General features: G+C 52.1%; 1 protein-coding gene across 7 annotated transcripts in view; it reads right to left on the minus strand.

Annotated features, from left to right (window-relative positions):
- Positions 1-133: 133 nt before the first annotated feature.
- Positions 134-24,093, minus strand: part of LOC108151434 (spectrin beta chain, non-erythrocytic 5) — a 35,577-nt gene continuing 11,617 nt past the window's right edge. For 2 of the 7 annotated variants that reach the window (XM_017280033.2, XM_033387801.1), the window contains 13 exons: positions 17,095-17,297; positions 16,869-17,036; positions 14,388-14,504; positions 14,060-14,322; positions 13,868-13,997; positions 13,560-13,747; positions 10,516-13,489; positions 10,054-10,193; positions 2,478-9,993; positions 2,095-2,416; positions 1,902-2,024; positions 1,128-1,778; positions 134-735 (listed from right to left, as the gene is read on the minus strand). In XM_017280033.2, the coding sequence (XP_017135522.1) occupies positions 470-735; positions 1,128-1,778; positions 1,902-2,024; positions 2,095-2,416; positions 2,478-9,993; positions 10,054-10,193; positions 10,516-13,489; positions 13,560-13,747; positions 13,868-13,997; positions 14,060-14,322; positions 14,388-14,504; positions 16,869-17,036; positions 17,095-17,235 (12,999 nt within the window). In that variant the 5' untranslated portion in view covers positions 17,236-17,297 and the 3' untranslated portion in view covers positions 134-469. Of the gene's footprint in view, positions 736-898; positions 971-1,127; positions 1,779-1,901; positions 2,025-2,094; positions 2,417-2,477; positions 9,994-10,053; positions 10,194-10,515; positions 13,490-13,559; positions 13,748-13,867; positions 13,998-14,059; positions 14,323-14,387; positions 14,505-16,868; positions 17,037-17,094; positions 17,298-18,921; positions 19,197-24,093 lie in introns of those variants that run through there. The other 5 variants (XM_033387802.1, XM_017280034.2, XM_017280032.2 and 2 more) reach the window with 5 other exon arrangements.

Consider the following 24,093-nt stretch of genomic DNA (forward strand, 5'->3'; position numbering starts at 1 on the left):
GCTAAGCTCTGGATCTGGAAGTGCTAACCGCTTAGTGATCGAGATTAAACGAATTGATAAGCATTGGAATTTGTTTCACATATATTCTGCATACACATATGTATGTATAATATTTATTAAATCTTTTTTTTTACGAAAATTACATTTAATCATACAACGAACAAGACTTACACATAGATTTTATAATGCAATTAAAACATTGACTTTATATATATATACTTTTAATCGATCGTTCTTCAATCGCTTTAGCTCTTAGTAAAGGCGTTTCATATTTTTACTGCTTTTTTAAGATATACTGCCCTTGGCGCAATGTGTGTTGTTGGGGGTGTGTGTGTTTTTTTTTGGGATACAAATTAAATTATTATGGGGTATATATATTTATCTTTATATAAAAAAAATACAAAAACAATTCGGTCTGTTTTGATTAGTTTGTAATGCTTTGCCTCCGCTCGATTTGCCTTTGCCTCTTTCACTGTGGCGGCACTTGACTGGATCGCCGCTTGTCCTTTTCCTTCTCCTTGTCGCCCTTGCGGCCAAAGATACGGAACATGCCACTGCGACGTTCTTCTTTAGTCCCCTTACTGCTGCCGCCGCTGCTGCCCTTCACCCCAGACACTGAGGATATGGACTGCGCCTCGCTCTCGCTGGAGCTCTCGGCGGACACACGGGAGAAGCTAATGGAGTCCGGCTGCAAGGATACGGGCCTGTTGCTCTCAAAGCGTGTAGTGCCCCAACCTGCGAAGCATAAACATAAGAGTGTGAGTGCTGGGAGATCTGATTCAATGGCGAGGAGAAAGCATGCATATGTGGGGTGCTGTGGAGTGTAACAGAAAGTGAGGTATACGTTTCTTAGCCTAAAAAGGAGAGGATTATACAATATATAGGCAATTCTGAATACTTTGTAAACTCGTGCGCAGATAGGATCGACGCGTCAGCTTTGCAGATTTAACAGTGGAGGAAGAGGAGGTACCTTCTCCGCATAAATGGGTTACAGAGAAACAGGCATGCAGAAACACAGAGAGAGAGAGAGAGAGGAGGTATTTTTAGAGAAGTAGAGAAAAGACCATTCCATTCTTAAGAGCTACATCATTCCACATGCTATAAAGTAATGTTAGGACTCTTCTAACCACCAAATCCATATCCACTTGATTCGTTATTGTTATTCTGGAGATGCAGACCCATATAGCTTGGATTACTGATGGCGTTGCTGATGTTGTTGTTGTTGGATGATGACGATGATGCCGGCTCCCCAGAGGCTGATGATTTCGATTTGGTCGATGAGGTGGGCGAAGAGCTCGTTAGATGCCACACCGTGCGACTGCTCGTGGAGGTGGATGTGCTACTACTGACAGTGGTCGTGGCCGTAGTCGTAGTGGACTTCACATTACCATTGCCATTGCCATTGCTGCTCGCACCGCTGCTGGAGTTCGAGTAGCTGACGGTGCGCTTGGCGGGGCTCCCATTGGGCGACTGCTGCTGCTGCTGCTGTGCCGCCTCCATTTCGATGAACTTGCGCGTCGAGTCGATCCGTCCCGTGCCCAATGAGGGCACCCTCTGTGGCGACATGTGATGGTGCTGCTGCTGTCTCGTCAGATTGTTGCTGTAGAAGTCCGGCTGCTGCTGGTTGCTGCTGGCCGCAGCATTGAAGGCATTGATGCGCTGCTGCACCTGGGCCTGATGCTGATGCTGGGGATGTTGGGGATGCTGATGCTGATGATGGTGGCCATGGCCATGGCCCCCAACGGGTGGCATCGTGGTTGGCAATGGCGGCGGATTATCTTTGGAATTGTGAGTGGAGGAATAATGTGTGGTGTTGTTGTGGAGTTGTGGAACAAACAGACAAATGGATCGCACAGAATCTCTACTCGATTCATATGGTTCGACGGCCGGAGGACACTCACCCGATTGCCTGGCCTCGCTGTTGCGCTGCAGCCCAGTGCTGTCGTCCTTGGTGCTGCCGTTCTGCTGCTGCTGGACTCCAGTCATTCCCGCGGGTAAGGTGGCAGAGCGTCCATCGGTTAGATCTGAAAAGGGGAATCCATCATTAGCTTCAACTCTTGGAACCCCCAAAGGTGCACAAAGGTCCCATCCTACCATTGCTCGAACTTTGGCGATTGCGCAGGACCACTAGATTCTCCTGGCTCTGGCGATTGCTGGCCACTGGCGGTGCGCCACGCGGTGGAATTGGCGGCTTCTGATCGAAGCCTCCGGCTGTGGGGGAAGTGGGGGAGCTGGGCTGCGATTGCTGCTGTTGCTGCATCTGTCGCTGCAGGAAGGCCATCTGCGGTGTGGCCGTGACATCCAGCGTCTGGCCACTGCTGGCACGACGCTGCGAGTCCGGCGAGGAGTTCCTCGAACTCACGGGCGACTCCACGCTGCTGCTAACCTTAATGTCCGGCGAGCTGCTCGATTGTTGCTGCACAGAAAAAAACACGTTAGAAATCATTTAAGGCTCGAGTCCTGTCTCGTTTTGTTACCTTCATAGACTCGTCGTAGCTCAGGAGCTGTAGATTTGGCGGCAGACTAGCGTGGAAGGATATCTTGCGTACCCAATCGTTCAGGATGTCCAGCGATGGCGCCTCGAAGAGGAACTCTGAGCCGTCGGGCAGCCTTAGCCGGAACACGTACTTCTTCTTTGTGTAATCATCGGCTCGTTCGCATTTGGCTCCCAGAATATTCACTGGAGCCGTGGCCGTCTTCTGCTGCAGGAAATCGTTCTCGTCCTTGAAGAAGCACACCAGCTGGCCGCAGAGCACCGTGTGGAACTGCTTCCAGGAGCGAACGGGCGCCTTCTTGCCGCCCGACTGCAGCCCGTGCTTGCGCTCCAGCACCCCTTGGATCTCGACGGGCGGCAGGTCGAAGCCCTCGCCCTTCTGGTTCTTGCGGAAGGACTGCGCGCGTCGACGGGTGGTAAACGATGGCGTGCGCTTGGGCTGCTTCGGCTGCACCTTCATGCTCTCCGCTCGCTTCACATTGGCATCCGCGGAGCCACGTCGCAGCCGATCCCCGAACATGCCGCTGGAGCTGCTCTTCTGCAGGGCCATGTGCTCGTTCTCGTCCCCGAAGGTGGGGCGCAGTGTGGCCTGGCTGACGGCCGGCGAATGGGGGCCACTGGCTGCTCCTGCGCCTGCGGCCGTGCCGGATATCGTGACCATCGGCGAGGAGAAGATGGGTGTCTTCTCCTGCTGTGGGCGATGCTCCTGCTGCTTCTCGGCGCGTCTGCGCTCGTCCGCGAGGCGCTGCAGTTCCCGCTGCTTGAGCTGCTCGAGGCGTTCCTTCTCCTGGCGCTCCTTCTCCTGCCGCTTGGAGATCTTCTCCTGCTCCAGCTGCTTGCGGAACAGCTGCTCCAGCAGCGTGATCCGCTTGATGGCCTGGAACTTCTCCTCCTGGGCGGCCACTGTCTTCTCAAAGTCCTCGTGGCGTCGCAGCAGATCCTCCACCTGGGGTATCGAGTCCCCGAGCTTGGCATCCTTCAGCTGCGGCTCCCGACTGCTGATCCATTGCTCTAGGATCTCCGCATCCTTGAGGAACAGCTGCGTGTCCAGGTTCAGCTCGTAGATGTCCCGCCTCTGGCGGAGTGTCAGCTTCAGCAGCTCGTGCCGCGAGTGCAGCACCTTGATCTTATCCTCCACCTCGTTCGCGAGGAAGTGCTTCTCCTTGATCAGCTGCTGTCCGTTGGACGCGAAGTTGGCAAAGGTCTCGTCGCGGGCACAGATCTCCGCGTCGTGGTCCTTGGTGCTGGCCAAAAGGAGCTCCGCTCCAGCCACACTGTTCGCTAGGTCGGGGGCCGTGATCTTGGCCAGCATCTCGTTGATCCAGGCGATCAGATCGCGGTACTCGTCGAAGTACGACTGCAGCTGCTCCGCCTGCGAGAGTTTGCTCTTCCTGGCCGTTGTCTTATCCTTGAGGTCCGTCCAGGCCTCCACCGTCTCGTCCCGCTTCACTTCGATGTGCTCCCTGGCGTCCGGATAGATCTCGCCGAGTTTCACGGCCTCTGCCAGCACGGACTCGACCTGGCCCTGGATGCCCACAAGCTCCGATTCGAACACCAGATGCTTGCGTCCCAGCGCCTGGATGCTCTCCAGATCCTGGCCATAGTCCTCGGAAATAAGCGAGGCGTCCTTCTCCTGGATCAGCGTGATGGTCTCATCGGCCACGCGGTCGTAGACGTGCACCTGCTTGGCCCCGGCCAGCGCATCCTGGCGGGCATTCACCAGATCCTTGAGCTCGTCCCACAGCTGCTTCGTTTCGTCGCGCTTCGACTTGATGGAGTTGCGGTAGGGATTGTTCTCCTGGATGAGGCGGTCGCCGCGGTCCAGGCAGGCCTCCACACGCGCCTCGTTCGCGTTCAGGTTCGACACAAAGGACTCGAAGGCCAGCATCAGCTGCTCGACGTGCTCCACGTCCTCGCCGTAGTCCTCGCTGGCCGTGACGGCCATCTGGTCGCCCACCCACTCGTGCAGCTCCTCCGTTTCGCGCAGGTACTCGAAGAGCTTCTTGCACTCGCCGAGACGCAGTTCGCGCTCCTTGGCGAGACGCAGGAGGTCCCCGTACTGCTGCTCCACCTGGCCGTTCTTCTCCTGGATGTTGGCGCTGTCAAAGTGATTGCGCTCCACAAATCCCGTGGCCAGTTTGTTCACCTTGTCGATGGAGGGACGGAACGAGGTGAGCTCTCGCTGCAGGACCTCCAGTTTCTTCTGGTGTCCCTGCACAGAGATCTCATCGCGACCGTAGTCGCTGCTGGCCAGAATCGGTCGCTTCTCCCGCATCCAGGCGTCCGCCTCGTTGGCCTCCACATAGAACAGCTGGCTCTCGACGGCGTCGAGGAGTCTGAGGCGGCGAATGGCCGCCAGGTCGCGCAGCTGGAGGAGCTGCTTCTGCAGCAGCTCCGACTTGTACTGCAGCTCCTCGCTGGCGAAGTGATTGTCGCGTATCATCTGCTGTCCGCGCTGCAGGAGCGCCTGAATCAGCGGCTCCTGCGAGGTGAGCTCCGCCTCCAGGGCGTTGTGTTTCTTCTGGAGTCCTTGCACGGCGAGCAGACTGCTGCCGAGGTCCTGGGACCCAGCCACCAGCTGCTTCTCGGCCAGCCACTGGAGCTCGTCCTCGGCATCGCGCAGGAACTGCTGCAGACTCAGGGAGTCCTCGAGGTTCTCTCGACGAATGGCAATCGGTTCGTGCAGCGTGTTGTACCGCTTGATGCTGGCCATTGCCCGTTCGTGGATTTCGTGCTTGAGGAAGTGATCCGCCTGGAAGAAGCGCTCGTCCTTGAGCTTCAGCTGATCCGCCAGGTCGTTGTGGTGCGCCACGTCGGCCTCGAGGCGTTCGTGCTTCTTCAGCAGATTGCTGACGGTGGCCAGATCCTTGCCATAGTCCTCGCTCGAGAGCTGCAGCTCCACATCGTCCATCCAGTTCTTGAATTCGTCGACGCTTCTGTTGAAGGCCAAGGCCTCGTGGGCCTGCTGCAGCTTCTCCTTCTTGGTCTGCGAGGCGGCCTTCAGCTTGAGCCAGTCGCCCTCCAGGAGCTGCACCTGCTGCGCAATCTCGTCCTTGGCAAAGTGCTCGCCCTTGATGAGGCGCTCCCCCTCGCTGATGACCGACTGCACGCGCGGACTGTTGCTCAGCAGCTCCGCATCGAAGGTGGAGTGCTTCTGGATCTTGGACTGCAGATTGCTCGGCTCGCGGTAGTTCTCGTCCAGCGCCCCCTGGAGCTTCTGGACCAGCCAGCGGTCGATCTCGTAGAGACTCCGCAGGAACTCCTGCAGCTGCAGGGACTGCAGAAGTCGCTGCTTTCGCTCCTCCGACAGATCCAGCAGCTTCTGCTTGCGCCGCAGGATGTAGGCGAGCTTCTCCATGATCAGGTCCCCGTCTTTCGGATCGCCTTCGAGTATGCTTTGGGCGAACTTCTGCAGGGTATCGACGTGGTCCGCGTTCAGTAGCTTCTCGAAGGCATCGTGCTTCTTAAGGAGACGCTCCACCGCCGTGTACGAGTCGCCCAGGTCGTCGTTGTTGAGGAAGGCCTCTTTGTTGGCCAGCCACATCTCCACTTGCTCGACCTGCGCCTTGAACAGCTGCAGCTGGTGGGCCTCCGTCAGGTCCCTGGCCCTCTCGCTCCATGCCTCGTGCAGCGTCTGGTGCAGCTCCTCCAGCACCAGCAGATACTTCTTGACGTTCTCGGATGGCTTCTGCTTCCCGGACAACTGTTCGCCGTGCTGCTTGAGGCCCACAAAGGCCTGATCCCTGCCCTCGATCTCCACCTTGCGCTCTTGGTGCAGCTCCAGCTGCGTCTCGCAGTCGTTGATGGTCGACGGGGCCTGGGCGTTGTTCATCTTCTTGACCATGTCGTTGACCCACAGCTCCAGCTCGCGCACGTCCGACACGAACTTGTGCACGAGGTAGGCCTCGTTCAGGACACTCTGTCGTCGCACCGAAAGGCTCTGCAGATTGGCCCACGACTTGTGGAGCTCCTCCAGCTTCCGCTCGATGTGCTGGGCGCCTCGTTCGGGATACTTTCCGATGAGGAACTGCGCTGCCGTCTCGTGCTGATCGATCTTCTGCTTGACGGCAGACATGTCTCTCTCCAGGGCCTCCTCTCTGCGAATCAGTGCCTCGACGGCAGCCAGGTCTCTTCCGGTGTCCGCCGAGCTCATGGCCAGCGACTTTTCCGCAATGCGCTCCGCCGTGTCGTCCACATCGCGATTGAACACATGGATCTCGTTGGCTCCGCCAAGAAGGGCACGATAGGCATTCAGGGCCCCTTGGAGCTGCCGCCAATTGTGGTTGAAGTCACGTCGTCGCTTGTCCACGCTCTGCGTGTCCTCTGGCAGCTGGGCTTGATTGATCAGCTTGTCCGCCAGCTGGTTGATGTGCTTCACCCGCTGGTCGTCCACTCGCATGTCCGAGTCGACGTCGTCGAGCTTCCGCATCAGAGCATTGCAATGCTCCAGATCCCTGCCCGTGTCGCTGGCCTGCACCATCATTTCCTTGTCCCTGATCCAGGCCTCGATCTTGTCCAGCTGGTTGTTGAATTCGAGGATGTCCTGTGCCTCCTCCAGCCCGCGGCCGCATTGATCCAACTCCGCGAGGAGTCCCTGCCAGGCATTCAGGACCCTCTCGATGGCCAGTCTGATCTCCGGCGACGATTCGTGCTGTTTGCTCAAGAGAATGACGCCCGTGTCCTGGATCTCCTTGATGCGGCCCTGATTGGCGGCCACTTCGGCCTGGAAGGCCTGGTGCTTCTGCAGTTTCTTGATCTTCTCGTCGAGGTTCGTGACCTCCGCGTAGTTCGCGGCATCTGCCTCCAGTTTCTTTTGCTTCTCGCTGATCCAGGACTCCGCTTCGGCGCAATCCCTCACGAACTTTGCATAGAGCAGGGCATCCTCCAGCTTGTATCGGCGCACGGCGCACAGATCCTTAACCTTCTGGCGGCGGGCGAGCACTCCCTGGAGTATCGTCTGGATGTTGGCGCTGTCGTAGTGCCGCTGCTCGATCAGCTTCCTTCCGTGCTCCTGCAGCAGGGCCACCTTCTCCTCCTGTGTCTGGATGAGTCGCTCGAACTCGTCGTGCTTCTTGATCTGGTTCTGCACATCCTCCACCGTCTGGCCGAAGTCGGAGCTGCTGAGGGCCGCCTGCTGGCTGCTGGACAGATTGTCAATCTGCTTCGCGTCGCGCAAGAAGCAGAACAGATCGATCTTCTGCTCCAGCATGATCTTCTTCTTGTTCCAGGCGGCGTGCAGCTTCTGTCGCTCGTCCAGCATGGCGGCGCACTTCTCCTCCACATCGGCGGCGGCATAGTGTCCCGTCTGCACCATTGAATCGCTCAACTCGTTCAGATACCGGAACTTGTCCTCCCGGGCCTCGATCTCGCCGTAAATGGCATCGTGTTGGATCTTCAGGGCAGTGGCTCCGGCAGCATCGCTGACGTGCTCCTCCGCCTGGAGGGCCGCCCGCAGGTTGGAGGACCATGAAACAATGTCCCTGACGTCCGTGAGGAATGTCTGCAGATCGGAGCTGGCCGCCAGGCGATCCCCGCGTGCGGTCGAACGTTCCTTCAGGTCATTCCAGGCAGCCACCACTTTGTCCTGCTGCTGGGCGATGGCCACAGCATTCGAGGGATACTTGGCCTGCAGACGCACCGAGTCCTCGACTAGGACTTGCAATTGTGCCTCCAGGGCCACCAAATCGTTCTCGAAACCCTCGTGTTTCCTCAGCAATGCCAAGGCAGAGTTCAGATCCTTGCCAAGCTCGTTCGAGAGGGCGGCATTCTTGTCCTGAATGCGGAACAGGGCCTCCGCCACGTCCCGATGGAAGCGATGGATCTCGCCGGCGGCATGCAGCTTCTGCTCGCGCTGGTTCAGCAGCTGCAGCAGATTCTCCCACGATGTCCGTAGCCGCTCCTGTCGCTTCTCCACTTCGTTGGCGTAGGGACTCTCCGTGTCGATGAGCTTCTTGGCCTGCAGCTCGCTCTGATCCACACGATCGGCTCCCACCTCCACGCGGTGCTTCAGATCGTCGAACTTGTTCTGCAGCAGCTGCAAGTGCTCAAAGTCCTGGCCGTAGTCCTCCGAGGAGGCCGTCTGCTCTTGCTCCCGTATCCATTGCTCCACCTCGTCCGACTCCAGGAAGTACTCGTGCTTGTTGAGGCTCTCCATGAGCCGTCCCTGCCGCTGGGAGGCCAGCTTGTGCAGCGACTTCAGCATCTTCTCGATCAGCTGCTGCTTGGCGGTGAGCACTTTGCTGTCCGGGTGATTGGCAGCCACCATGGCGGCGCAGCTGTGGCCCATTTCGGTGACGATGCCCGAATAGGTGTCCAACTCCAGTTCGATCGTCTTGTGTTTGGTGAGCAACTTGGCCGCAGAGTCGCGATCACGGCCGTATTCCGTGGATCGCAGGGCATTGTTGCGCTCACCCAACCAGGACTCGATCTCCCCGGCATCGAACAGATATTGCTGGGCCTTCAGGGACATGTCCAGCTTGCGGGACCGCTCATTGCAGTGGAGCTCCAGGTCCTGCCAGGCGGCCTCCAGCTGCTTGCACAGCGCCGCCACATTCTCGCTCTCCGGATGCTGCTGGGCAACCAGTGTCTGGCCCGCCTGCAGCGCCTTGTTAATCATCGACTGGTGCCCCTTGATCTCGGCCTCCAGTTTCTTGTGTTTCTTGTACAGCGACTGCGTCTGGTGGAGGTTCTGGCCGAGCTCATTCGACTTGGCGGCAGGCAGATGGTCATTGATCCACTGGAACTCTGCATCCAGCTCGAATACGAATTTGTGGAAGTTCAGGCTCTCCTCCAGCTTGTCCCGGCGCTTCTGCGTGGGATCCCGCAGGTCCTTGAACCGCTGCTGCAGCTCCTTGGTTTCATCTTCGATGTTCTTGGCATTGAAGTGGCCCTCGTGGGCCATGTCGTCGCCCGTGGACACAAGTTCGGCCACCTTTTGGTCCCAGATGGTGATCTCCGACTCGAGGATCTGCTGCTTGTTGATCAGATCCTTGCAACTGCGCAGATCATTGCCCACATCCTTGCTCTTGAGTGCGGAATCCAGTTCGTCCACCTTCTTCTTGGCATCCTCGAGGGCGCGATTGTGCTCTCGCTGCGAGGCGGCCTGCTCCAACTTCCGGCCCTTGTCCTCGGACAGCGCCAGCAGATCCTTCCACTTCTTGTTCAGGTCGGCCACACGGAATTCCACCTCTGGCACACGATTGCCCGCTTGAATGAGATCCTCCCCATCCTTGTTGATGTTCCGCAGCTGCCCCTCGTTAGCGCGCAGCTCCCGCTCGAAGGCCTTGTGCTTCTGCAGCTTCCTGGGCAGGTTGCTTAGATCCCTGTAGTTCTCATCGCCTGCAATCTTCGTCTTGTCCTGCAGCCACACCTTCAAGTCGTCAGCCTCGGCGGCGAATTTGTTGTAGTCCTTGGAGGCCTGCAGCAGACGCTTCCGCTCGAATGCCCGATCCTTGACGGCCTTTCGTTTGCCCAGCACTTGATTGCGTCGGTCGCCGATGCTGCAAGAAATCGATTTATGGTTAGGGAAATGCCACTACAGGCGTTGGCGGGACTCTTACTACTTGGCATCATAGTGATCATTGGCAATCAACTTGTCTGCATTGTCGCTAAAGCCCTTGAGGATCTTGTCCTGGGCCATTAGGCTCTTTTCAAAGTCCAAATGACGCTTCAGTATGGCCTCGACTTCGTCGAGAGATGCCTAAAAGTAGGAAAAACAATTAAGGAATTAGATTTGCGATTATAGATTCAAATAACGCGCGTAACGCCAGCCATCGATAACAGTTGCATTAGATATGTGATATTTGAATACACAAATAGTGATGGCAACTATCGATAAAAAAAACTATTGCCAGATTTGACAGTCGAAAAGGCACTGCAGGGTACATTGATATAGAGGTGACGATGCATTCCTATTTTATGGCTCTCTCTGGCAAAATAAGACACCAGGAAAAGAGGGGACTCCACTGGAGTACGTCACCTATGTATCCTTGCCTTAAAGCTAGAAATGGAGCTCCACTTACCCCCAAATTGTTGTACTCCAAAAAGGCCTCATGGCTCTTGGTGGTGGCATCAATTTTGTCCGCCTCGCGATTGAACATTTGCAGCTCGACGCACTGCAGCAGCCACTTTTGCTTCTCCGCCCAGCCCCTGTGGATGGCATCCTGCTCGGCCTTCAGTCGCTCAATCAGAGCCACAGTTTCGGCCATGTCGGGCTTGCCATCGGAGAGCTGCTTGCCCAATTGAATGACCTCGATGAACTCCGTGTCGTGGGCCCGGATGTCGTCGCCCAGGTCGTTGTGTTTCTTCAGCAGATTGTTGGCCGTCTCCACATCGCGCGCCGATTCGTCGGCATTCAGTTGATCCTTCACGGAATCGATCCATGCCAGGAGGGTCTTGGCGCTGTTGTTGAATATCTGTTGGCCGACCTCGCTCTCGATGCGGTTGCGCAGGTCGTTGCCGCGCTGCTGCACCTGTTGCCACATGTCCTGGACCTCCTGCTGGCGCCCGTTGACATTGTCCCGCTCCGCGGGATAGGCATTCTTTACAGAGTTACCCAGATACGTGACGCGATTCACCTTGTCCTCCACTGGCGCCAGCTCGCGCTCGAGGTTCTGGTGGCGACGCTGCAGGGCCTGAACGGTGCGCAGATCGGGTGTAATGACAGCCGTGTCCAGCTGGAGCATCTTTTCGCTCATCCAGACCTTGGCCTCGTCGCAGGTGCGATTGAAGAGCTCCACACTGGACGCTCCCTCCAGGCTCTTCTCGCGCTGAGCCTTGGCATTGTTGAGACGCTGCCAGATCTGATGGATTTGGCGCTGGCGGGCAATGATCTTGTCCAGCTGCGAGTGGCCTTGCCGGCGGAAGGTGTCCACTGCCCCGTCGATCTCCTCCACGCGCTTCGAGGCGGCCGAGAGGTCCGTGATGAACTTCTCAAACTTCCGCTTGGCATTGTCAACGCCCTCCCCGTCGTCCGACTTGATCATGCGCTCCTTCTCCTTCATCCATTTCTCGAAATCGTCGCACTCGCGATAGAAGTCAAACAGATGGATGGAATCCTCCAGGAGGGCATGCCTCTTCTGGGCCATCTCCTGCAGCTCGTCGTAGGTGGCGTTGATCCTCTGCTGGCGCTTCTCCACGCTGTCCGCATTCTCGTTGATGCTCTGCGTGGAGGTGCGTCGCTGGACGAGCGGCTTGGGGGCGACACTCACCGGCTTGATCCTCTTCACGGGCACCACTTGGCGCACCAGAATGGTTTTCTTGACCTTCTGCAGGGACTTGACCTTCTCCGCCTTGGGCACAATGCAGGCCACCGGGCGGGGCTCGATCTCGCGCACATAGTTCGCTGGGACGAAGCCCTCGACACCGTTGTCCTTGCGCACGCACCACCAGTCGTCGTTGGTCTTCGACTTCAGGAGCATCACCTCGCCCTTCTCCATCTTCATGCCCTGCCCCTCGAAGGGGAACTGCGAGCGCACGTGCGGCAGCATCTTTGTCTCCGTGACCTTCTTGTGCTCCAACTTCTCCACCCACTCGTCCTCCCACACCTCCTTGGGCACGAGGCGCGTCTCATTGATCCACTCCTCCTGCTCGACGTCGGGCAGCTCTGGCTCTGCAGCCGTCAGCTCCAGGGTGCAGATGCCGGCTTTGATCAGTTTGTCCGCCTGCTGATTGAGGTTCAGGATGTCCCCGGAGTAGGCATTTAGCTCCCCCTGGAGGTCGCGATGTCGCTGGAGCAGCGCTTGTGCGGAGGGCTCATCGTTGCCGTAGTCCTTGCTGTTGACCAAGGCCATCTTTTCGTTCAGCCAGGACTCTGCCTCGTTGGCATCCGTGTAGAACTGGTAGGCCTCGGCCGCATCCTCCAGCTGGCGGCGTCGCACCTCCACCAGGGCCTCCAGGGCCTGCCAGTGCTCCGCCAGGGAATCAATGCGGCTCTTAATCTCGCTGGAACGCGGATGCTTCTCTCCGATCAGTCGCTTGCCAGCGTCCGACATCTGCGAGGACTTGGGCTTCCGCGACTTGATCTCATCCTCGAGCGCCTTGTGCTTCTGCTGGAGGGACAGCACGGCCCGCAGGTCCTTGGCTGTGATGCCCGTCTTGCAGATGCGCTGCTTGTCCACCAGCCAGCTCTCCTCGTTGTCGTAGTCCTCCATGAAATGGTGGAAGTTGCGGGCCTCCTCCAGGCGTGCCCGCCGATCGGCCGAGCGCCTGATCAGCTCCGAGTAGGCCTCCTCCAGCTCGCCGAGGCGCTGGGCCAGCACAGCGGCATCCTTGTGTTCGGAGCTCTTGTAGGGCACCGCCTGGCGATTGAAGCGCTTCAGCGTCTCCCCGTACGTGTTTACCTGGAGTTCCTGCAGCGAATGCGCCTGCAGCAGCTCCTCGACGCCCAGCAGATGCGGGCCCACATCCTCCGAGGCGAACTGCTGCTGCAGCTCCCTTACGGACTCCGTGGTGCTGGCGATTTCGCGCAGCAGATTCATCAGGTTGCTCATCTGCGAGAGGTTGAGGCGCTGGTTCTCCAGCAGTTCCAGCAGTTTTCGCCACTTTTCCATCACCTCCTGCTCGCGTTTCTTCACCCGCTCCTTGCCGTGATAGTTCTCCTCCTCCAATTCGTTGGCCATGGCCGTCAGATCGTTGAAGCGCTCCACGCGCGCCAGTATGTCCGCCGAGATGGCCTCGTGCTTCTTCAGTGTGGCATCCACCTGACGCAGGTACCGCGGATCGGACAGCACCTGGATCATCTCCTTGAGGTAGCCCTCGCGCAGCACCGACTTCTTCTCGAATTTGTAGTTCAACTGCTCGAGCTTCTCCTGCCGCAGCAGCTCCTCGCGCAGCGCCACTTCGCGGTTGTGTTCGGCATACTCGAGGATCTGCCAGGCCTTCTCGATGTCATTGACCATCACCCCATCGTGCGGATTGTACGGCGGCTGATTCAGCGCCTTCAACAGAGTGTTGATGGTGAAGTACAAGGCCTCGATCTCGCTGCGCTCTTTGTATCTACCGAAACAGAACAGAGCAGAACAGTTTATAATATCTTTTACTTCGCAGAGCTTTCCCCGGGACTCACTTTGGTGGCTTCTCAATGGTGCGATACTCCTTAAAGGCCATCAGTTCACGCTGTATGCCCTCCAGGGAGTTGGGCAGGTTGCGCTGCTCCAGCTCCAGGGTCTTCTGGCGGATCCAACTCAAGAGATTTGTGGTCAGTCGTTCGTAGTGTATCTTCTTGCGATCGGCGTCCATCAGTTGGCCAACGATCTATCCAGACAAGAGACAGAGAGACATTTCCATTGTGAAACAGAGCGTAGAAATTTATTGGATTGGATTGGTTTGGATTGGTTTGGACGCTCGTTACGCTGCAACGACTCGACTACTTACGTTTGCTATACGCTTGCCGCTCTTCTGTTCGTTCTTCATGCGTGCAAAGGTGTGATAGTAGGAGGCCACATAGGTCAAGATCGATTTCTCATCGGGTCGGGCCGAGTCAATGTCCTCTGCATCGAGCAAACTGCAAATAGAGACCGACAATAGAAGAATGCGTTTGCAGGCAGGGCTTGGAGGGGTCCCTACCTTGGTATGCCCAATTCGTTGGCCGCCGTATCGAAGGCATGATTCAGATTATCCAAATTGGAGTTCTTCGAATTGACAATCGTATTGTACTCGAACAGATCCGGACGATGCGAATGGATGAGCGCATTAAAGCCCAGGCCGGAACGCCATGATGAGGTGAAGTCCGTGATATTGACACCCGCATAGCCGTGCGTCTTCCTTTGGCACCACAACAGGAGGGCATCCTTGGCCGAACGCTTCTCGCTGGACTCGTTTTCCTCGTCCTAAAGCAGAGAGGGGAATATTCATAAATAATCATGCGATATATGGCGTTTGGCGCTCTACTTACAACATCAATCTCAATTTCCTGTATTTGAAATCGCAAAATGATGGTCCAAATGAGACCCAAAATCAATCTGGGATTACCGTCGACAATGTCCTCGGCACCAATGGACTCCAGGCGTACCTTTTGAATGGGAAAAAATGGAAAATGGTAAATGGAGGAGGAGAAGTAGGTGGAGACCACATTAGCATTCTCTTTTTATGTCGTTCCGTTCCGTTCCGCCCTGGGTTTTCTTTCAATTTCTCTCTGGCTTGGAGTGAGGCGTGCAGTGGGCTGTAAGCTGCGTATCGGGTTACAGCCACAGCTACAGAGATACAGATACAGCTACGGATACAGATACAGAAAAGGTAAACTGGGTCTGGGGTCACGCATTATCAGGTGAAAAGGTGCTTGACCCCTGCCTGAGCGCCGCTGCTGGGGTTCGTCGCCTCGCATTTGTGTCTACGAGTAGGTCATGGCCCGAAGAAAGCATAAGTTACCCCCCGACTGATAGCCGATCAGCATCGCATTATCAGAGACTACAAAATGGTCAGCGTTGAGACTGATTTATGGCCCACAGAAACACAAGACGGAGAGGGGAGTGCTGAATGCGCGCTCGAAACAGGTCCACTAGAAATGGGCATCACTGCAGAAAAGTTCTCATAAGTGATAGGAAAACATTAGTTGATTCTGTACAAATGTTGCCATAAGCGAAAGGAAACATTTGCTTCGCAATTGGGTTGAAAGAGGAAAGGAGATATCGTAAAGGCTAAAGATTGAATCACTGAAAAACAGAAATGAGGCAGAAGCAAGGGCCGCGGCTCTACTATGCCTGGTACTCTTTTGATATATTTTAATATATGTAAATATTCATAAGCGCCGCAGTCGATGACTGCTATATGCCTTTTTTCTCTCTCTCTCTGCCTGCCTGCCTTTTAATATCGCTGTTCGCGAAAGGCACGAGATCTAACTCAATTCTGCGCGCACTTGTCTTGAGAGTTGCAAAGAACATAGAAACACACAGAGAGAGGAACTTCTTGCACTTCGTTTATCCTCTATTCACCTTGCATTCCGCTACATCTGTCTCTCTCTGTTTCATTTCTACCACCAGCAACAGCCTTTATATCTCGCTCCCTTCCGCCAGGAGGCGCACACTGCACGAGGAAAAGAGTGTGTGTGAGGGAGATAGAGAATGGGCAAGAGCGTAGCCCTGGCAAATAGATTCTGGCTATAATAAAGATCCGATCAGGTGCAGATTTTGCAATCTGATAGATATGGTCATTATCTATCATTCTGGGTTTTCGATTTTATTGCTTTTTGGTGGCTCTAGCTCTTATAATCTCTGAGATCTGGGACAGCACAGCTTCCTACTGGAACATATTTCTAGACTCTTCGAGTAATGGTGGTATATATTGAGGGGAATGGCGATTCACACACGTTGAAGTTCCACAAATGAATGTTCTGGTTTGGTTGTAAGTGTATCCTCTTTTTGAAAATTCCAAGATTCGTGTCCCAGTCGATGCATGGCTGCAGTTCCCTTAAGCGAATCTTTGGGGCTTCCTCGAGGCTCAAGCCTCAAGCCTCAAACCAATTAAAATTCACTCCCAATACCCGTGTCACATAAAAGCACAGCGCACACACAAGAAATACGAAATTAAATGGGTGTGGTGTGGTGTGGTCTGGTGTGGTGTGTGGGGGCATGTGATGTACACAAAAAAAAAAGTAAAACCGAAAAAACTTTCACTGGAAAAGCATTTAACAGAAAACAAAACGAATTAGAAAGAGGGGATTGGGGATTGTGGATTGGGGATTGGGGCCTGGTCTATGTGTCGTTTTGTGCCACTGAAATTGCTACGGTTTAATCGGCTGCATTAGGCATTAAACGAACGAGCAAGCGACCATTGCTTCTAATTAGATTAGCAGCCAAAAGGAGAGAGGGAGAAGGCAGGCAGGCAGGCAGGCAGGCACGCAGCCACCGATCCGATCCACACAAAAAATAAAAAGCGAAACTATGTCGCATGCGATTGCATGGCCTGTTGCATGGCTTCCACATGCAACACACTCTTCTGCTTGCAACAATTAAAAATCACCGAAACTCCAAAGAAAGTGCCAAAGGAAAGCAGCAGCAGCGGCAGCGGAGAAAAAATGCATTAGAAAGTATGCAAATATTTCAGAAAATTGCCAAGAAAAATGCCATGGCGCAGGTAATTAAATATATTTTAGGTCTCTGGCTTCTCTGGATACCTCCTCTGTGGTGGGGCCAGAGGGGATCCGGGGGAGACCACCACCATCTGTCCCTCCCGCTCATACGGCAAACAAGGCACGCAACGAGCCACGCGCTTGGCTGCGCAGCCGCAGACTTGCACTTTCTACAAATGCGTAAAGATCCACTCCACTCCATCTGCACTCCCTCTGCACTCCCTCCACTCGCTGTCGCCACTCTCTTTTTTTTTTAAGAGTGTCCGTCCATCTGTCTATCTCTCTCTTTCCCGTGTGTGCGTCTCTCACCTTTGTGTGCAAGAATGCCAGACTCTTGTTGACATTTTCAATTTTATGTACGCGCATCCGTCCGCTGTTCGGCTTTCCCAGTTTCTCCGACGATATGATCTCCAGCAGCTTGAGCAGCTTTATGCCATCGGCCAGATCTGTGAATAGATCCTCCACCTCCATTTTGGCCTGCAACAAAGAGAGTTAGCTCCGTTCCTGTTTAGCCGATTCGGGATCGCCCCCTTACCTTGATCAAAAAGGAGTTCATCCATTTTGTGAACGTCTTCTTCTGGATGTGCAGTCGCTCCTCCTGCAGCGTCTTGATCCGCTCGTTCTCGAACTTAATGATCCCGTCGCGCTGCGTCATGTTGCCGGTGTTGCGGTTCATGGATGTTGCCGATGAGCTTGAGGTCTGCAGCGTGGCGTAGCCTCCCGGCTCATACTGTGATGCTAAAAAAGAGAGAGAGACAGAATTAGGCACTGGAAGACCCACAAGTGTGCAAAAGCAGCAAAAACGTTTAGTATTTTGTTTTGATTTTTCCCCTTGCCAACAGCTGAAATCAATAGAGGAAGTCCAAAAGATAATGGAAACCCATGACGTTATTGCTTATTGGAATCTAAAAGAGATAAGTACGTGGTGTTCGCTATTCGGAGTGCGGGGTTCCTATCGCCTTTGGTATATTGCTATTCTCCAATAAAAACAACAAACAACAATCTTCGACTAAATTTGGGAGTCGCATTCCGTTCGAAATTCATTTATAGTCTTGTCGTAATTCCTAAATTTAAAGCATTACGAATGCCGTAGATTACCCAAAGGGGAATTTCGAAAATACAATTCCTACGCATTGGATCTGCAAATGTTGTACCTTTTTTTTTTTGAGTCACAAAGATTGTCCCAATCGATTGACAATCAATAAATTTACAAGGGTTTATTCTTTTTTAAATGGGTTTTTAGGTCCCTGGAGGAGGTACACCCAGAAACCTGTTACAGAATGTAGCGGTATAGAGAGCGGCATTGAAAGTAGATTTCATGGATTTACTATTAAGGAACAGGCCAGATCGAAGAAATCACAAGAACATAGAGCTCATAAAAAACTATTGTACCCCAAATTTTAGACCCTTTCGTTTAAAAAATTATACAAAAAGTGCTCCAATCTTAAAGAAAATTGATTAACTTATGGGATAATATTATTTTTCTTCTCAAAATCACGATGGTAAAGCTGCTGTGCCAGCACATAAGTCGGTTTGTCTCATCATCGGTGGTAAAAGAAGATTGGGAGGGAATAAGGAAAGTTTTATTGAAGGCCTTAATCAACAGAGCCTCCGAAAAGTTAAGTCCACTTTTAACTTAAACGATGGTCTCTCTGGGCTTTTTTGAGTGACAAAAAAATGAAAAGCAACGTTTGGGAATGGGATATTTCGACTATGAGTACTATGGTACACCTCTAAGGCAAGTCCTTGCCTCTAGCTGCTCCCATGGCCGAGAATGCAAAAACAAACTACGACTCGAGTCGAAATCCGCTAAGGGGAAGTGTCCCCTGCGCCCCTGGTATATTTATCTACCTCTGCTCGGACGTGTATCAGCAATGTCATAACGCCCTGACGTCGGACGAGACGGGGTGTTATCAGACGAGCGTTAAAGTTACTTCATACCACAGGAAAAAAAAACGTATAACGTTTTTTTTTATCAACGTTTTGGGTTACGCAAGAGCCAGGGCAAGGCAGGGGCCCATGGAAATAGTACTCATAGTCGTACTCATAGGGAGTTTCGGCAGAAAACGAAATCCAGTGCCAAACGGGTGTCTGTGGCATGGTTTGAAGTTCGGTTTCGGTGTCCGAGGAGGAGTCATTTGACAAATATTTGTGGACTCTCTGTCTCTTATCATCCAGCTATCACGCATTCAAAACTGATAAGAGATAAGAGAAAGGTACTTTCATTCAGGGGGTGGAGGGCTGTTGGTGGGCGGGTAAATTGTATAATTCCAGCACTAAAAGTGCAGGCCGTTCTTTTCTGGCAAGTTCAAGTTCAGATTCGGATTCGGATTCACAGAAAACAAAATAAGGGAAGACCTACCCAATGACTGACGCTCATAGGATATATATCTCCGATATTCGTTCCGCGTGAAATTGGAACGATTCTGAGTGTTATGGTCCTCCATGGTGCGGTATACTATGTCCTCCTCCCTTCCTGGCCTTGGGTCTCAGAACACACTTGAAATTTCGATGGGGGGGGTGGGGTTTCTGTCTACTCGATTTCTACGATCAAAACATTTGAGAATTTTGAATCGAAGTCCTCTTCGAGTGTTTGAATCTTTTAGGGTTTTTGGTTTTTGTTTTTAGAGTGTTTTTGATTTTGTTCAGAGTCCAGGCCCGCGGCACTCTAGATTCGTTTTTCTCTCGCTCTCTCTTTCTCTCTCGTTCTCTCTTTGTACGGATACGATCGTTCTTGGAGGCAGTTGCTCGCACCAGCCGCGTCGTTTGGTCACTGAATTTAAAGGGGGGCCGACTGGGGCCGATTTCGCTGGTCGCCACGAATGGCAGCGCCCCCCCTTCCCAGCCCTCCCCGCCGGGGCCGGCCTCCCTTCTTTTTTTTTTATCATCAAAGAGCGACACACGAGAGGCCACGAAAACCGAAAGTGAGGAGCAAATTCTTTGGGCTATGGTGAATATTCCTTTTATCGCTATCGTGTTACGAGTATTTCTCTACGGCTTAAATGACAGATAGCACGGTGGTTAAGGGGGGCGGAGTGGGGGGTGACGCTGCTCTTTGGGTTAAGCCTCATCTCCCGGCAGAAAACCGAAACACACAAAACAAAGTTATCTTATCGTTCGATATCTCCCTTGGAATTCCTTTCGACATATGCCGAGCGATTGCACAGGGATCGATAAAGGATTTGCCAGAGCCAGAAATTCCCATGGAATGGGATCACTAGCCATTTTGCTGAGGGAAACCCATGCACAGTGAACGCCTACCGACCGAAGGGCGCTGCCGCATGACGCGCGACGGCCTTTACATATTTCGAGGTAGGCATATGACCCGATAGGAAATCGCCTTCAATATCATTCACACGAATATTCAAAGACTTCTTTCGCTCTGCCCCTCCTATGACATCATTTCTCAAAGATACTTTTGATGGGTTTTAAATGGAGACAACAGACTGGCTTAAGGTTCCCCTTCTACCCTATATCTCGATATTACCATCCAATATGCAATATCTTTGATGATATCATTCCCATTGACAGATATTTCAAGACCATTTAAAAAGTCGTACCACAATTCTTCGAATGGCTTCATTTATGTGGTAATATTCTTGAGGAACGGGGGTGGAGCCCTAATCCCCAACGACGTCATTCTGAGGTCATCTGGAAGGCATTCGTCCCGCTACAAAAATGGCTAAAGGCAAACAAAACACTTCGTGCCGTTGGCTACAGCAAATAGAAAAATCAATTAAAAAAGAGGTGAAAACCAAACAATAAATGGCAAAAAACACACATACACACACACACACACACACACACACACACAGAGAGAGAGACACCAACGGAACGATCGCTGGGTTGTGTTTAGTGACAATAAACTTTAACCATAAATGCGGTACCGTTTGGCGATAAGGATGGGGGCTCTCTTATCGGAACAGAATGCAAACAGCAAAAGCAGGAGGGGCGGCCCCAAAGAGTGGCGGGGCGTGGAGTGGCGTGGAGTGACACCAAATTGTGGATGGTGGATCGCGAGGCATAACTTTAGGCTTAAATGGAAAAACCATTAATATGTTTAACAGGAACAAGCACCCCGTTCCAGCTCTCTCTGTGCCCCAGAAAGGAGGGTACACAAGGAGGAGCACAGCTGCCTTTGGACTATAAAAACTATTTTTAACATCTTAAAACAAAGGAAAAACGAAGGATGCTCCTCCTTCCTGTTTACAGGGAGAACAGAGCACACAAAGATACAAAAATAAACACTGGGCCGTACAACCCTCAAGAGCAGCAGCCGCATGCCCCTCAAGAACGAATGGGCGCGGGCGCAGGCGCAGATCCCCAGAAATCCAAAGAGAACACATGCGGATCGCAGATGTAGAAACAGGAATACACGGGTATTCAAATGTGCCTGCGAAATTCTAATTATAAACATCTTTTTCCCTCTAACAATGTTATGGCTCTGCCTCTGGGAAGACACACTAGATCTCTGGGATTGTTCTACATCGACACAGGCGATTATTCTCTGAGAAAGTCTCTAGGAGTTTTGTCTGTATAATCGGTTCTTAGATACAGATCTCTCAGAGTCTTGTCGGTGGAACATAAGACCTCAAATGAACCACGAAATAAGCCGCGAAATTAGCATAAATCTATAAAGTTTTCAACGATTTAGGCAAACATTTTGTATGCCAGGAATTATGCTAAAAACCGAAATAAAAAATCAAAAATCAACAATCCCAATCTCATCTTTTCGGGTTCCCTGTTCTTTTATACCCGATACTCAAAATGATTATACCCGATACTCAAAATGAGTATTGGGGTATATTAGATTTGTGGTAAAAGTGGATTTGTGTAACGTCCAGAAGGAATCGTTTCCGACCCCATAAAGTATATATATTCTTGATCAGTATCAATAGCCGAGTCGATTGAGCCATGTCTGTTTGTCCGGCGTCACGCTCAGACTGATTTTCTGTCTCTCTCGCACGCACTCTTTGTCGTGTCGTTTAATATTAGCGGCGTCTGCCGGAGGAGAGCCATACTGACTTAGTATCGGGTATAAATGTAGAGTTGCGGTGTCCGCAGCAACTCACAACGTTCCCCCTCGTTTTATGTCTGTGGCGCATCTAATGATCTTCTTAAGCACAACTAAGGGATGTATCTCTCTCTATTATATGTCCATTAAATACCATAGATACGGGGATAGCATCCAAAGGCAGTTTCGCTCTTTTTTAATTGCTTTTGCGTGAGTGATTAAAATGGAGGATAACAGAACTTGGTTCTGTCATCTCTTTTTTTTCGAGTGGGGAAGGGGGGGAGAGACCTGTGTCACCACCACGCAAATTAGGGAATTTGTGGCTTTGTTTTCTATGATGTTTTCTATGCATAAAATTACCTCATCAGTGGCTCTGTCGCTGGCTGGAAATTTAAATTCCGAACCAGCAAAAAAAAGCGATACAAAGATAGTTCGAAAAAAAAAAAAGGCAATGTCATAAATTCTTTTCTATGTGATTCGAATTTTATACCATTTTCATACAAAAACGTCAGAGAGAGAGGGAGACAAAAGCAGAGAATTCTAAAGAAGCGATGGTTAGGATTCCCCAAGAGACAACAAAAGATTTTTCGAATAATCCAAAGTTGAGTGTAATTATTCTTCTGTTATTCAATTTATGACCATCTGAAAGTAGCTTCGTACGTTTTTCAGGGTATTATTTTCAAGATTTATGAACCTAAAGTAGTTTTTAGTTTTCCTTTAAAATATATTTTCAATATATTTCCGATGATCCTGGTGAGTGGATCTAGCTTTTGAGCTTTTTGATCTGAGCTTTTAAAAGTAGTTCCACTTCTAATCCATCAATCCACCTGCTAGCATTTGTTTTACGATCATTCCATTATTCAATTTGCATTTTTTTTGGATCCAAACTTGAACTCCAAAATGAAGAGCTTCAATACAAATTGGCGGTTTGCTCTTTAAAAATGATTACCAAACATTTTGCCTGATTATTGTCCAAAAAGGCAGACATATAGCCATAAAAAGAAAAGAAAAAATCAGCAAGAGATCCACTAAAGAGGAGGAGGGAAACATTACATTCGGTAATACTTGGGGGCTCCATCGATGTCGGTGTCTTCGCTCGCCTTTTCATGGCTCTTATGAGTTTTGGTTTTGGTTTTGGCTTTTGCTTTTGTTGAAATCGAAATTGTTGCTGCTCCTCCACCTCCTCCATTCCGATGCCCCCGCCTCCACCTCCTCTTCCAACAGCTTTTTGTGCAAAAATTAGTCAATGTTTGGTTTTGTATTCAATGTTTCTTCTATTTCGACTTCCACTTCTCCGCTCCCTCTTGGTACATTCTTATCATCGGCTCTTCCCTTCCTCTTTCTACATTCATTCTCCTTCTTGTATGCCCCTTTCACCCCGTCACCACTCCTACACTCCCCCCCCCCCCCTCCGCCATTATTCTATTGCCATTATTTATGTGCCTTCACGCCCCCTCTTCCAGGCGGCACCCCCACCCGCTACGATCCGACACGGCATGTCGTGCATATTCCATGGCGTATTCTATGCTTCTTTTGATGACCTCATCATTGGACCGCCGCCGACTGCGACTCCGATACAGAGTCGGACTTTTTGGATCTCTCTATTGCTGCTGCCGCTCCCCCTCATCTCTCTCTCTCCCTCTCTCTCTGTCTCTCTTTTGGGCCATGTTTGAATCCCATTCGATTCGTTCTTTGGCAGCGGCGACCTCTGCGCATGCGCCACCGATTGCTACCGTATTTCACGCACATCTCTCTCGCTCTCCCCCTCTCTCTCTCTTTCCACATTCTCCATCTCTTTCTACATTCTGCTGTCTTTTGTCTATGCAAATATTTTGTAGGGCGCCGCTTCAGCGATTTAATCCGCTTGTTTTTTTTTTGGTTTTTGGCCATGAAATGTTTTCCAATTCCCAATCGAATGAATGAATGAATGTCGCGCTTTCCCAGCCTTTCCTTTTCGTCGGGGCCCTGGGAAATTTTTCGGGGGCTTGGGTTTTAGGCCAGGCCTAGAGCTGCTGCCGGCCGAAACAAATAAATCCGTCAAATAATCAAACGATGACATCATGGAAATATAAATCTCTCTTTTTTGGGGCGACAAAAGCTGATGATGATCTTTTTGTTAAGCTTCTCCCTCAGCGCTCCGCAGCGTTCCACGGCGCTCCACAGCGGGATATCTCAGAGATACATATATTTCATCTTTCATCCATCCACAGATGCCACAGATTCCGGCCCGCACTCCATAGATTTCTCTGTATTTTTTGGCACACAATAAAAATCAATTAAAAGTGAAAACATTTCGAAACATTCTTCCATCTTTAGGGTGGGGGGATGGGCGTTAATTTCGAATCAATTTTAATCGATTTCGAATGAGAACTAACTACAACTTCTGCTCTTCTACTCTGCTGCTACTCTGCTTTGGAGGCCGTTCTGGCTCTGGGAATTCATTAATTTTGCAGCCCAAAGAGGAGGCTCCAAGCGAGGCACGCGCCGTCTTTTAATTGTGGCATCATTAAGATTCGTTAT

The sequence above is a fragment of the Drosophila miranda genome, chromosome XR, assembly GCF_003369915.1.
Source record: "Drosophila miranda strain MSH22 chromosome XR, D.miranda_PacBio2.1, whole genome shotgun sequence".
Classification (NCBI taxonomy): Eukaryota; Metazoa; Arthropoda; class Insecta; order Diptera; family Drosophilidae; genus Drosophila; species Drosophila miranda.